General features: G+C 35.9%; 2 protein-coding genes across 2 annotated transcripts in view; both read left to right on the plus strand.

Annotated features, from left to right (window-relative positions):
• LOC111717303 (protein lin-7 homolog C) overlaps positions 1 to 4,360 on the plus strand; it is a 5,200-nt gene extending 840 nt beyond the window's left edge. Inside the window, exons 2-7 of the mRNA XM_023492806.1 lie at positions 78 to 142; positions 443 to 483; positions 999 to 1,080; positions 1,645 to 1,758; positions 2,229 to 2,354; positions 2,620 to 4,360. Coding sequence (XP_023348574.1) covers positions 78 to 142; positions 443 to 483; positions 999 to 1,080; positions 1,645 to 1,758; positions 2,229 to 2,354; positions 2,620 to 2,701 — 510 coding nt within the window. The 3' untranslated portion in view covers positions 2,702 to 4,360. The remainder of the gene's footprint in view (positions 1 to 77; positions 143 to 442; positions 484 to 998; positions 1,081 to 1,644; positions 1,759 to 2,228; positions 2,355 to 2,619) is intronic.
• A 450-nt stretch (positions 4,361 to 4,810) lies between these two features.
• On the plus strand, positions 4,811 to 13,573 carry LOC111717293 (tudor domain-containing protein 3). Its single transcript, XM_023492795.1, has 11 exons — positions 4,811 to 4,820; positions 5,284 to 5,364; positions 6,002 to 6,133; positions 6,287 to 6,384; positions 6,832 to 6,862; positions 7,048 to 7,131; positions 7,910 to 8,138; positions 8,838 to 8,947; positions 9,505 to 9,719; positions 10,342 to 10,797; positions 12,715 to 13,573. The coding sequence occupies exons 3-11, from the start codon at positions 6,089 to 6,091 to the stop codon at positions 13,556 to 13,558; spliced, it is 2,112 nt and encodes a 703-aa protein (XP_023348563.1). The 5' UTR covers positions 4,811 to 4,820; positions 5,284 to 5,364; positions 6,002 to 6,088; the 3' UTR covers positions 13,559 to 13,573.
• Positions 13,574 to 14,904: the final 1,331 nt, after the last annotated feature.

Below are 14,904 nucleotides of genomic sequence, written 5' to 3' on the forward strand. Positions count from 1 at the left end.
GGGGGGGGGGGGGATAGTGTTAATTAGGAATATTATTTTTATCTCCCGGATATGAATTGTTTAAATGCCGTGTTTAGGTTCCCGCAACAAAGCTTGCTGCTCTGCAAAAGGTTCTACAGAGTGAGTTTCTCAATGCAGTCAGGAATGAAACCATATTTAAATCATTGTCTATCGTTAGTTTTAATCAATTCTTAAAAATCAGAATAAAAGGACTAGAAGGAGCCTGCTCTCTCTTCTTGCGCTCATAATATTTCCCCTTAAGCCGTCTCTGTATGATATAAACTTTACACTACCCGTGCATATGACTGATTTAGAAAATAAACCATGCGATTAAATATTTATGTCGAGTTCCTCAATTCGACCGTCCTCCCCCCCTTTCCCATGCCCGCGTCACCCAACTCGTTCATAGTAAATTTATGAATTAAATATGGCAAATTACCAGGGAGGTTTATGAACACATCTATGAAACTGTGGATGTTGAAGGTAAAATCTTTTGACATATTTTCATCTTTGAAATATGTATTTATGTTTGTGTAAGTGTGTCTATTTGTGTAAGTGACTTATAGACTTCTAGGCTTTTAGGACGCTTCGCGCCCAATGCCCATATTCTATTTCAAAAAAATAAAGAAAGTTTGCGAATTTCAAAATATTTTTTTCTTCACATTTTTAAAAACATTAAAAACTTTTAAACACAAAATTTGGGCCCGATCGGTTCAGCCGTTTTGACGTTTTTTGGATACAAAAAAACAGACAGACAAGCTAAATTTATATATAGATAACTGGCAAAACCTCAACACTTTATATTTACTTACAATTATTCAGCAAGTTATTTATATTTTGTAAATATTTATTTCGAGTATTCGATTTAACATTTGTTCTGTAACATAAATATTTTTCGTGGCGATTTATGATCGATTGATTAGTTGATGACTGAAAGATTAATTGTCTGATTGATTGACTGATTGATTGATTGATGGATGGATTGATTGATTTCCTAGGTTCACCTGATATAAGAGCTAGTGCTACTGCCAAGGCGACAGTTGCTGCCTTTGCAGCTAGTGAGGGTCACGCCCATCCCAGGTAATACGAGATACAAGTCATCAGAAATTATTTGGTAATTTTTCGGCGTTTTTCATGAAGCATTGACGAGCACGAAAGCAGGGTGTTTATATTCTTGTTAAATTATTCCCCTCTCCCCGTTTGAAAATCATACCCCCNCCCCCCACCCCGCAGAAGTTAGGTATGATTGTGCGAAGTGGCAAAGAATATTTTAGGGTTTAATTCTCTAAATGGGAATTTTTGCTGGATATTTTTGTGTAATAAGTATGAAAAGCGATGAAAAAATAAGACTTGCCGTTTGATATCAAATATTTCAAGTCAAGTCAAGTTCTTCAAAATTCTTATAAATATACATAAATACTTAGAACAAATAACGCTGGGGTCTTAGATAATTGGTTAAATGAATCGTTTTTGTAGGGAAGGTATTAGTCCAAGTCGTCACGGCCACCTTAACAATAATATGTCAATCACTGTTTATGAAAAGAAAGCATAAATAATTAAATATGAAATTAGTAATGAAATCAATTAAAGTTGTTTTATTTGTAATTGGCTTAGAATAAAGAAGTAACTTCCTATTTATTTCAGGGTTGTGGAACTCCCTAAGACTGAGGAAGGACTTGGGTTCAATGTTATGGGAGGAAAGGAGCAGAACTCTCCGATATACATTTCCAGGATTATCCCAGGAGGAATAGCAGATAGGTAACCTTCGACGTCCCCCCCCCCCACCCCCTTCTATACCATCTAACATCTCCTCCTTCAATATGCCACNACCTTCGACGTCCCCCCCCCCACCCCCTTCTATACCATCTAACATCTCCTCCTTCAATATGCCACTCCCTGTCTCCTTTAAAAATTGCTAATTCCAATAATCCAGTTTCTTTCAAAAACAATTTTAAGCTCACCAAATTTTGTTCATTTTAGAACCTGTACATAATTTTCAAGTGATCCTTTATTCATATCTCTACGGTACATATTCACTCTTTGTCCGAACTAAATGTTAATATATCTTTGTTCTTCTGTTAATTTTCCGTTGTGGTTTCTCTTGAAAGGTGGCTTTTGTGATTATACAGCAGAGGATAATGTCAGATTTTACCGCTTTTTAAGATGGAAAAACTCGTAGGAAACCGAACTACGAAATATACAAATGTTTATTGTTCCCTACAATTAAGGCATGGAGGGTTGAAGCGAGGAGATCAACTGCTGAGTGTCAATGGAGTGAGTGTAGAAGGAGAACCTCATGAGAAGGCTGTAGAACTTCTCAAAGCTGCTAAATCCAGTGTTAAACTGGTAGTCAGGTTTGTTAAACTGGTAGTCAGGTTTGTTAAACTGGTAGTAAGGTTGTTTAACTGGTAGTCAGGTTGTTGAACTGGTAGTCAGGTTGGTTAAACTGGTAGTCGTGTTGTTAAACTTGTAGTCAGGTTTGTTAAACTGGTAGTCAGGTTGGTTAAACTGGTAGTCGTGTTGTTAAACTGGTAGTCAGGTTGGTTAAACTGGTAGTCAGGTTTGTTAAAATGGTAGTCAGGTTTGTTTAACTAGTAAATGCATGAATATTATGTTTAGGTATACACCTAAGGTCCTGGAGGAGATGGAAATGAGGTTTGATAAACAGAGACAGGCCAGGAGGAGACAGCTATACTCATAGACAGGAGCAGGGCGTTCTACTAGATCAGGGGGTTAATTACTCCTGGATCAGGGGTTCATCTACCCCTGGATCAGGGGGTTAATTACTCCCAGATCAGGAGGTTCATATACTCCTGGATCAGGGGGTTCATCTACTCCTGGATCAGGGGGTTCATCTACTCCTAGATCAGGAGGTTCATCGACTCTTGGATCAGGGGGTTCCTCTACTCCTAGATCAGGAGGTTCATCTACTCCTGGATCAGGGGGTTAATTACTCCCAGATCAGGAGGTTCATCTACTCCTGGATCAGGGGGTTCATCTACTCCTGGATCAGGGGGTTCATCTACTCCTAGTCTAGGTTAAAACCTAGTAATACTGTTTAACAATTGTTTAACTGTGCAGCTTTGTCATGATCTTTGTACTGAAGCTGTCTAATTTGCCTGTTTTCTACAAATGCAGGGATATATATTTTCTTGAAACCCTATTTAACTGTTTTTTATTTCTTCAATGAGTAAGGAAGTTTTAACGCGGAATTACATTTGAACGGTTTTAGTTTTTTTTTCAAATCAATTAATTAATTTTAGAGATTGGAAAATTTTTGAGTTTGAGTCTATATTATCAATATATTCTAAGAATATCAAAAAGAGAGAAATCGCTTGCCAAGTGAAGTTCCTCGTTTCTTTTCTGTGTAAATCCCCCCCCCCCTTCCCTCACATTCTTGAAAATATATATATCTACTAATACATAAAACCCCCAGTTGCTAGCTTAATTATATGTATTTATGTTGCTTAAATGATACCCTAGTATCAGACTATCAGTGTATGTTTAGTTGTTACTGTTCGTGCAATATTTTCAAAATTCAAATCTTAAATATGAATTCGAGGAATTGTACAATTAAACAATCTTGTCAATTTCCTCACCAACATTAAACAACTCGGAAAGTTGAAAATTTAGCATCTGTTTTGTGATAGTATTCATTTAAGTGTTCCTGAAATTTACAATCTCATTAGAAAACTCATAGAACTAAAAGTATTACAAATAATATAGTAAAGTCTATTTAAGCTTTTAGATGTTAAGGAAAAGTATTAATTTAATATGTATAAAATCCTAAGAACTGTTTTTATGTTCTTCTTGTGCTTTTTCCTCTTAGTCTTCCCGGGGTTACTTAGATTTTTCCAGTTTCTTTGGTTTCCAGGCTTCTTAGGCTTGTTTTATATTCGTTTCTTTCAATCCTGTTTTTCTGGTTTACATATTCCCCTAGATCCTGTTACCAGGTTTCTCTTGTTTATCTGATTTCTGGTTTACATATTCTCTTAGTTCTGTTTACCAAGGTTTCTCTTGTTTATCTGATTTCTGGTTTACATATTCTCCTAGTTCTCTTTACCAAGGTTTATCTTGTTTATCTGATTTCTGGTTTACATATTCTTGTAGTTCCTTTTACCAAGGTTTCTCTTGTTTATCTGATTTCTGGTTTACATATTCTCCTAGTTCCTTTTACCAAGGTTTCTCTTGTTCTTTACTTAAGATTAATACTGGTTGTATCTCTAGTTAATCCAGTGCTCGTATTAAACCCCGGATATATCCAGAGTCGGAAACTTTTAAATGAATTTGCAAATCCGTTTATTTAAAGGTGTTAGCTGTAGATTCTTTTTTTCTCAATATAATAAGATCTTATTCCAGATTAGAATGGGGTTAGAGGAAGATTTGAAAAGTCAGGTAGAGAGGATAAATATTTTTATAAAAGATTATTATTTTGTATTATTATTATTATTATGTCCGATTCACAACGATTCAATGGAAGCCTGTGTTATAAAGAGAAATTTGTAATTTTTCTATTTTTAAGCGATTCGTAGATTTATGCTGCAGAAATAAGTTAATTGTTAGTATTCAATACGTTCAATTCTCAGATAGATAGATGGTACTGTCCTCCTGATTTTCCCTCAAACAGATGTTTACAGGGTACCGTTGTGAATCGTAGCTGTAACTCCTGGACTGTGTAGGGTACTTTATAGAATTCTTCGAATTTCAAATTGTTTCTTAACAAATTTTCAGCCGAAATTTTTTTGAAATTCTGCAATAGGAGAGCCGGGGGTGCCGGAGCTCATGGGAGTTAGCCCCGATGTCGGTCTGGGCTCTCCAAGGTGGGCTGGTTTTCAGATCCTCCCTTATCTTATCTTAAAAGCTACTAGGCTTTCAATTGTGGCTTTATCTGTGAGCATCTTCTCTTTGTAAAGTATAAAACAAAAACAAAGTTTGCGGATTTCATAATATTTTATACCGCATTTTCAAAATTATACAAAAATAATAAATTTTTAAACACAAATTCTTTAAACTTTGATCATTCATAAACCTTACGTAAGGTCCCACAAAAATTTGAGGCCGAACCGTTCAGTCGTTTTGACGTTTATTGGATACAAACAAACAGACAAAAAAAACAGACAGAAGCTAAATTTATATATAGATAGAGAGTAGATGAAGGTGAACAGCATATTTTTTAAAGTTTCAAATTTACTTATGAGAAAATGATATATTCGTTTATTTAAAAAATGTCAACCTTAAGAATTGTTAGATGTTCGTCTCTGAACAAAAAGCCTGGTATTTCAGGGTTGGTATCTAAGCCCGGAGGGGATAAAGTTATGTACAGAGGGCTTATCTAATCCATCAGCAAAGGATGTTATAAAAAAGGTAAATTTGTTAAATCTTGCAGTTTAAATGAAGAGTCTTATTCTCTAAAATGTTTTTTGGTCTCTTTATGAAGAAAAGAATAGAATATTTTTATTTATTTTAGTTATTTTTGCTAACTGTAATTTTGATTTAATGCAATCATGAAACTAGAATATTTTTTGTTTGCTTTGAAAAATCTTTTGAACAGAGACAGAGCACATTCCTGATCATAAGCCGCCCTATATGTAAAGGTCAAAACGGTATTTTAGAGCAAAATAAGTCACCAAGGACCCCCCCCCCCCTCCCCCCTTTATCAAATCAAATCAAATCAAATATATATATTTGTCCCAAGCCAAAAACATAGAAAATATTATATTTTAAAACATATTTATAAACTTGAGACGGGGAGGCATTGATAGCCAGGGGCTGTTTAACACGCAGCCTCCCACTGGAGAGTCAGTTTTTGCAATGGGCACTTTAGCGACGTTTAGTAGGCTTAAAGTTAAACACATCTTTGAAAAAGAAACTGAGCAAATTTTCAGATATATTTTAAAGGCAATGTACCCACTACAAACGCTTTAGAACAATAAAACGACGTACAGTAGGCTTAAATGTTAAATCGCACTTTTTTCACATCTGTATATATTCTGTAATCTAGGCATTGAACCTGGACCTGAAGGATATTGGCTCCTCGTGTATACCAGAGGACATCAACAGAGGAAAGCTGAAGAGTATCCAGGGGAACATGGTGCTTATGATCACCAAGATCAGGAATATTGCGGCACCTAAGGTACATTCATTATTTTAAAAGACAGATACTATTATTATCTTTCGGCCATAATTTCAGAATGATCGGCATGCCATTTTTGTCTTATAAAATATTTCCTTCCCTGTTTGTGTAGCATACATCCGCAATTCAAAATTTTTTCTAAATATTCTGCAGGTAAAAGAGGAGTCTGGTGTAGGCCCTAGGATGTTAAAAATCTCGTTGACCGATGGTGTGATGACCTGCCACGGCGTTGAATTCACCAAACTAGACAGGCAGACAAACACAGCTGGAGTTTTTACAACCAAGGGAATGGAGAGAAGGCCGATTTCTTATTCATGTTACCATAGGTACAACTAAAGGTCGTATCTATCTATTTACACTACTCTGTTAAAACGTTACCATAGTGTGACTATGGTTCTACCTATGGTAGAACGTCTAAGAAATTGGCCAAGAGGGTAGGAAGGGAGGGGGAGGGGCAGAGGAAGGGAGGGGGAGAAGGAAAGAGGATTAATGAAGACTAATCAGGATTAAATAACACCAAAAGAATAAAACGTGAAGTCTATTCTCTAAAATAACTGATTTTGGAAATTCTTCCGAAAAGGAAACAATTTTTTTTTGTTAAAGTACTGATTTCTTTTTTATTAATAATTATCTTTTCAATTTGTTTCGGGGTGGTTTCAATGTTATAGAATTTACTGCTGATGTTTGGTATTGCTTAGACTGAGTTTATCAACGCCTCCAGGATCAAAGGTAAAGATGAAAATTGATTTATTTTTTTTTCACGGGTTTATACACTAATATTTGATGTTAAGTTTGTTTTCGCTAATAAATCCTTTAAAGTATCAAAAAGAGCGAACATTGAACAATTTTTAATTTTGATGTTCANTTTCAACTCCTTTAATACGTGTTTTTACTAATGATTAATTAATATTTAGGTTCGGTTAAAGGGTTCCACTCTTGATGTTATTGGAGGATTTATTAAATTAAACAACAACAATATAGAACTACTAGACGGCAAGGTACTTGTAGACCAGAGTTAAGATGCTTGCGATGGTTTCACGCATGTTTTATCAGTTTTTGATTTTATGTTTCTCAAATGAATTTAAAAATAGCCTTTTTTAAAATGGAGCACTTTGGCATTCTGGTCATTGGTGACTGTAATTTCTTCATCAAACACACCATGAAAGTACAACAAAGATGGATGGGAAAGAATTTATCTGTTAGGTAGAAAGAATACTAGAAAACTGGTTTATTGTAAATAATAAACAGTTACTAAGTTGAGTAAGTAATATTTTCACATATCCTGTTGTACCTTGCCTATATTCCGACCTTATTAATCGTTTTTTTAAAACTACTTTTTAGCAGTCCTTCAGTTAAATGTATACAAAACCCCTATCCCACACTCCTCAGTTCTCTATCTCTTTGTCTCTTTAAGGGACTGTTAGCGTTATTTCAAGTGATCCTCTATCCAAAGTTGGAAATTAATATCGGTACCCTTTGTCTGATTAAGTATGACTTAGATATCAATGTTTATAATTCTGAAAGCTACTTATTTTCACTTGTGGTTTCTCTTCAAAATGACTTGCTCATTTCTACAAGAGGAAAACATAATGGAATTGACTAATGTAAACGCTTTTAAACCTAGAAAAACGATCACATCTTCCACAATTTTGATCAGAAAGACGTCAAGGGTACCGTTGTGAATCGTGCATTGCCATCTTTGCATGGAGTGTTACTTAAAATAACGCTTACAGTCCCTTTAAAGAATTATAATTAATGTAATATTTGTTATTCAAGGTTGAACATCTGATTGATAAATGGAAAATGGCGGAGGAACTGACCTACTTGAAGCGGACAGGTGTAGGAGGAGGTGGAGGAGACGGACCTCCTAAATGGATTCCATTCGGTCAAAAGCTGAGTAAACACAACGACCTGGTCAATGTCAAGGCCAAGGTGGTTCCCAAGGTGACGGAGAACAAGGAGGAGAACGACGAGTTCAACTCCCAACGGAAAGATGCAATTCAAGGTAAAGGGAGTTTCAGCAATAATTGGAACGAAAGAACGATTTTACAAAGTCATCTTTAAATATTAATAACATTTAAGAATTCAGAAGCAAGGAAAGAACGTTTCCTCAAAAAATGTAAATACTTCCAAGGGATACTCGGCAGATTTTATAATTTTAGTTCCAGTGCTTAGGATCCGGATCCGGATCCGGATCCGTGGGATCCGCATGATTTTGGCTTCCTGGATCCGGATCCGCAAAAATATGCGGATCCACGGATCCGGATCCAAGGGGTAAAATATCAACCAAAAATTGCAAAAAAAACCTTTTTTACTTTTAAATCCAAAATCTGAACTTTTTGAAAAAAAGAGAGATTATAAAAATTTCCTCATTTCTGAATGGTTCATCAAGTTTTAGGATAAAAATATGCGAAAAAAAATAAAACAAAAAATTTGAAAATTATTTTTGGTTAAAAAGATTCAGTAAAACAATAAAAACGTCAAGATTTTATTTGAAAAACAGATGCACAATTTTCATAATTGTTTTTTTTTTTATCAGAGCGAGACAGACATTTTTAATAATGTGTTTTGCTCATGTTTTTTAAATTGAGTTTTTCAATCTTTCAATATTTATTTTACTAGTCCGCAAATTAATTATTAATTTATTTTTACTATAATTTTTTTATTTTGATATTTTTTAACTTGAAATTTCTTAATATTTTAGAGGCGGTAAAAGGAGAACAGAAGAAATTTGGAGGAGGAACAAAACAGATTGCGGATAGTAGGAGTAAACGGAGCCAGGAGAAGGAGAGAAGAGGAGGAGTGAGGGAAGAGGTAGGAGGATAGAAGGAGAATATTAGGAGGATAGTAGGAGTAAACGGAGCCAGGAGAAGGAGAGAAGAGGAGGAGTAAGGGAAGAGGTAGGAGGATAGTAGGAGGATATTAAGAGGATAGTAGGAGAAAAGCAGGAGGCTGGAGGATTTTAGGAGAATGTTAGGAGAATATTAGGAGGGTTGGAGGAGGATAGTTGGAGGATATTTGGAGGATAGGAGGAGGATAGTAGGAGGTTAGTAGGAGGATAGGAGGAGGATTGTGGGAGAAGAGCAGGAGGCTGGAGGATATTAGGAGAATATTAGGAGAATATTAGGAGGGTAGGAGGAGGATAGTTGGATGATATTTGGAGGATAGGAGGAGGATAGTTGGAGGATAGGAGGAGGATATGAGGAGGATAGGAGGAGGATATTTGGAGGATAGGAGGAGGATACTAGGAGGATTGTGGGAGGATACTAGGAGGATATGGCTATGAGTAAAAGGAGGATAGTAGGAACATTGAAATATTTGTATCTTAATTATAGTTATTAATAATAATATAGCAACATTTATATTTGTAGAATCAGGAACGTGAAGATAACTCCGAGTATGATCGCGAGGAGAACGGAAGAAGAGGAGGACGAGGTGGAGGACGGGGAGGAGGACGAGGTGGAAGAGGACGGAGGGAGAGAGATGAGGAACCAACAGGTTCAGCTCCGTCCAAAGTGGTCTCACTCTTTGATTTCCTCGAGGAGAAGATACCAGAGGTTAAACCTAAACTTGGCGGAGACAATAGGAAATATATTCAAGAAAAATTGTGCTATTCTTTTTATTTAGCGACCTCAATTAAACATTATATAGTCTGATTCTCAACGGAACACATTACACCTTTATCCTAGCAACAAGCAGCAATGAAGAAGTTTGTTTCTTCTGCAAAAATCCGCAAATTATTTTTTACACAGACAACGTAAATCAAAATTATGAAATTTTCAGTTAATAAATATACACTAATGAAATATTTGCTCAGACAAAGGTTTAAAAAGCAACGTTGTTTAATGAATATGCATTGTTATTTTTGGGACCATTTGGACAACTGATTGTTAGTAAAACAAACCTAAGATTATTAGCTCTTACACAGTGTGTACTACAAAATTTCAGTGAAAAAGTCTTGCGTTTTCTTGTTTATTTAATTCCTCTTTGCATAAAATTTTTAAGTATATGTATTTTTATATGTTTCCAAGTGTAGTGTACACTGTACACTATACTTGGACACTGCACACTGTACACTATACACTGTACACCCTACACTGCACACTATACACTATACACAGTGTACACCCTACACTGCACACTGCACTGATTTCCTAAAAATTAGTTTTACCTTAAATCCGAATTTGAATATATATTTTTCTTAAAAGGGAAAAGAACAGAGATGCAAATGTGGAAAAGAAAAATTTCGGAGACCAGCGAAACTATGGCGACAGAAATAACGACAGAAACAAGTTCAAAAATAGAAATGAAGATCATGAGCGTACTCAAAAGTTTGAGGATCGACGGGGTGGAATGCGGGGAGGACAAGGTGGTGGACGAGGTGGAAGAGGAGGGGGCCGAGGTGGACAGAATGCAGGAGGACAGGATAGACGGTTCCAAGACTCAGCTCGTGATAATAGAGATAACAGGAACGGACCTAAAAGCGGTGATCTTGGTTCGTCTAAAGAGGGTCGAGGACGGAACTCCAGGGAGCCTCGTGGAACCTCGAATCCTATATTTGTTCACGGTTCAAGCTCTGGTAAAGGATCTGAAGCACGTTCAGATAGATTTGTTGAAGATCTTTTCAAAGACTCCAAACCTCCAGGAGCTAGCAATGACACAAGGTACAGTAAGAGACTAATTATTTCAGGGTTCCTCCCAGGATTTTTGTGGCAGGTTAGGATAAAAGCAAAAGGGGCAGATTTTCAAAAAGTGGCAGAATTTACACACAGCCCGCGAAAACATCGACGAAGTTTTCTGCGGCGGGGGGTCGCAAGGGGGCAGAGCCCCCCTTGCAGAGAAAATTTTGGGATTTTGGTAGTAGAATAGAGCGTTTTAGTGCTGTAAAAAGGTCAATAACCAGGTCCCTAATATAAAGAAGTTTTCTGCGGTGGGGGGTTGCAAGGATTTTTTTGAATTTGGTAGTAGATAAGAGCGTTTTGGTGTTGTAAAAAGGTCAATAACCAGGTCCCTCCCACAAGATTTTCATTACTGTTTTTCATGAAACTTTGAGGTTTTTTATATTTTATTGTTCAACATTTTTTGTGAAGTCATGTATGTGCACAGATTAGCTTTTAAAAAGGGGGAATACATGTGTGACGCTTAATTTAACCAATTACAGACCAATAATTTTAACCAATAACAGAAAAGGCCCCAGATTTACACGTTTTGCGCGTTCACCCTTAGCAGAACTGATGGCGTATCTTTCGACCTACGCACATTCGCTATACTCAACTTCTGACCTACGTCAAATCCGCTAAACTACACATCCGACCTACAAGCAACTGGTTTTAAAGCTGCATGAGGGTGGGAGGGGAATCATTAGAAAATCCGCCGCCCCCGCCCCCCACCAAATATTTAAGGTGGCATAAGTTCTAAGCTTTGATTGCATGTGTCAGCTGGTATAGCAATTGTGACATTTTTTGTGCAAAAACAATTTTGTGGCCGATTTTAAGCTTGCTAATAATTTGTGTGGCAGATTATATGCATTTGTTATGTGTTAACAATATTTTGTGCCATTTTTTTTAGCTCATTCATTATTTTTGTGGCAAATTTCATGCTTCAAGTTTATGTTTGTGGCAGATTTAAAGCTTATTCATAATTTTTGGGGCAGATATCATGCATAGAGATGATGTTTGTGGCCGATTTAAAGCTCATTCATAATTTGTGTGGCAGATTTCATGCATTGAGTTTATGTTTGTGGGAGATTTAAAGCTCATTCATAATTTGTGTGACAGATTTCATGCATTAAGGTTATGTTTGTGGCAGATTAAAGATCATTCTTAATTTTTGTGGCAGATTTTACGTATTAAAATTATGTTTGTGGCAGATTTAAAGCTCATTCATAATTTTTGTGGCAGATTTCATGCATTAAGGTTATGTTTGTGGCAGATTTAAAGCTCATTTATAATTTTTGTTGCAGATTTCATGCATCAAGATTATGTTTGTGGCAGATATAAAGCTCATTCATAATTTTTGTGGCAGATTTCATGCATTACGATTATGTTTGTGGCAGATTTAAAGCTCATTCATCATTTTTGTGGCAGATATCATGTATTAAGATTATGTTTGTGGCAGATTTAAAGCTCATTAATAATTTTTGTGGCAGATATCATGTATTAAGATTATGTTTGTGGCAGATTTAAAGCTCATTCATAATTTTTTTGGCAGATTTTTTTGCATTACGTTTATGTTTGTGGCAGATGCTCATTTATGATTTGTGTAGCAAATTGTATGCATTAAGTTTATGTTAGTGGCAGATTTTATACGTTAATTGGTAGCTTTTCCCCAAAATTGGCATATTAGTTCTCTAAATTGGTAATTTGTGTTCCTAAATTGGCAGATTTTTGCCCAAAAATTTCAAATCTGAAAGTGGCAGGTCAGTTGGGTCAGGTAAACTGACCCAAATTTGCTCTGGGAGGAACCCTGGATTATTGGTAGAATATTTGTTAAATATCTTTTTAAATGCAATTAGAAAACTCAGAAAATTCAAGACTTTGAGAATTAATTATAGAAAAATGCAAATATGAATATTATTTTAGGTCTAGAACCGAGTCTAAAATGGAGACAAGGAGATCTGATGTTGAGAAGCCACGTGGTTCCAGGGGTCCTAAATCAGATCAGCAGGGGGGTGCAACAAACATGAATGACAGGCGTAGGTTCGACCAGGGTCAACAGAAAAAAGATCATGGACAGAACAGATTAGACCAAGACCAACCGAAACCAAATCAAGATCAAAGAAGAAATAAACAAGATCAGGGTCGACAAGAACCTCCGAATAAGCCCCGGAGAGAGTCGGATAGGAGACGGGATGAACCAAATATCTCCGGTAGGCAAGAGAACAGATCAAACAGGAATGAGGGAGGAGAAAAGAAGAGTGAACAAAGTTCGAATAATAAAAACCAAAATGGCGGTCCAAGATCCGAAAGAAAAGAAAACAGTTCTGGGAAAAATATTAAAACTGAGCAGAGTGCACCTAAGTTTGATTCCCCGAATGTGAACGTAAACCTAAACCTTGTCATGCAGAATATGAACCTTAATCCTGGGCACACCGCACCTTTTCCCGTTCCAGGAGGCAATCCTTCGGCTGGACAAAATTTCCACCCCGCCGGGTTTAATCCTTCAACTCCCGGATTTAATCCATCAGCACCTGGAGTAAACCAAAATGGATTCAATTCAGGGATGGGATTTAATGGGTACAATCCCAACGGAATGGGACGGTCTCAACCTGATTATCGGCAGTATAACCGTCCTCCTCCTGGTATGCCTCCAGGGGGAGGATCCCGGAGTAACGGAGGACCATCAGGTCGAGATATACCTGGAGTAGAATCCTGGAAGGTTGGAGATCATGCTAGAGCAAAGTACTGGGAGGTAATGTATTCTTGATCTAGTTTAAATATTCTTGAGAAATCACTTTTTAAAAACCATTTTTTGCTCCAGTAGTTAGGTATGTTTTTTAGGGAGAAATAAATTATTTTAGGGGGTGGAGTATGAAAAAGGATGAAATAACTTTCCTTTAGATGTCCATCTATCCAAAACCCTTCCCGGGGGNGGGATTATACACCCGTATATATTGTCTTGTTCTTGTGTAGTTTTAAAGCAAATATAGAAACCAAGACTTTCTTTTTGCCACATTTAAAGCCTTGTTTTACTTTAATTTTAAATATATTATTTTTGTAATAATTTTAAAATTTTACTGTTTCGAAATAGAGTTTCTAGTAACTAGTTTTTAATACCTTGTTAAAACTTTTATTTACTAAAGAAAAATGAAGCAAAGACAAAGTTTATGAAATTTATTTGGAATTTTTAAAAATCCAATGTTATAAAACAACCGTTAAAATAAGATCGAATTTGAGAAAAATATATGTTACCCCCGCTATCAGTATCCACTTATGATTATGTCAAACTTTAATCTTGGATATAAAAAATCCAAGTTTATTCTTGTTACCCCCCAGATACCCATGGGTTCCCTAAAAAAATGTCAACCAATTTGGTCCAGCTGTGTGGCCAGCTAGCTAACATATAAAACAAAAAACTAATATATGTGAGCAAAGAGCTTTATTTATAGATGAGGTAAAAGACCGGATATTAAGCTTATGGTTACTAAACTTAAACTTCTCATTTATTGGTAATTGGTTTAAATGTCAAACTTTTACCTTGTATTATGTTTAAGTCTAATCTTTGATATACAAAATCCAATTTTACTGTTACTTAATATTTTAACAATTAAATTAAAAGTGAAGTAGGAGTGAATATTTTCATAAAACATCTTCCTACTTTCTCTTAGAAAACCATTTATTTTCGCCAGAAGTTATATATGAAATATTTAGAAGTTTTTCGCTGAATGGGGAAATTAATGATTTTTGGGTTTTAAATATCAAAAAGAATGAAAAAATTTGCCTTTTTATGTCCCATTTTGCATCCCCCCCCCCTCATTCATTTAATTCTTAAAAATACACCCCTGATTAGGAAAACATTGATTTGTAAAGTCTAAATCTAAAATTGAAAAAAACTGGATAACACTAGTATACACCGGTATACTTTTAAAATACAGGGTGTATATTTTGTGAAATTTTGGTCTTCCGTCCTCAATCTACAATGCAGAGTTTCCATCTGTGCAATACATGTATCACGAGGGAGGAGGGGGGGATTTTGCCCTTTATTTTTCAAAGCTGTAGTATACGTCCCTGTATTATGCTTTATCCCTAAACTAGTTAAACTGGTTGTCCCCC

This window comes from Eurytemora carolleeae, unplaced genomic scaffold, assembly GCF_000591075.1.
Source record: "Eurytemora carolleeae unplaced genomic scaffold, Eaff_2.0 scaffold177, whole genome shotgun sequence".
Classification (NCBI taxonomy): domain Eukaryota; kingdom Metazoa; phylum Arthropoda; class Copepoda; order Calanoida; family Temoridae; genus Eurytemora; species Eurytemora carolleeae.

Coding starts and splice junctions, on each gene's coding strand:
- LOC111717293 (XM_023492795.1), top strand. CDS start 6,089: ATGGTGCTTATGATCACCAAGATCAGGAATATTGCGGCACCTAAG. Junction 8,948..9,504: donor GAGGAGGAGTGAGGGAAGAG/GTAGGAGGATAG, acceptor TTATATTTGTAG/AATCAGGAACGTGAAGATAA. Junction 9,720..10,341: donor AAACTTGGCGGAGACAATAG/GAAATATATTCA, acceptor TTTTCTTAAAAG/GGAAAAGAACAGAGATGCAA.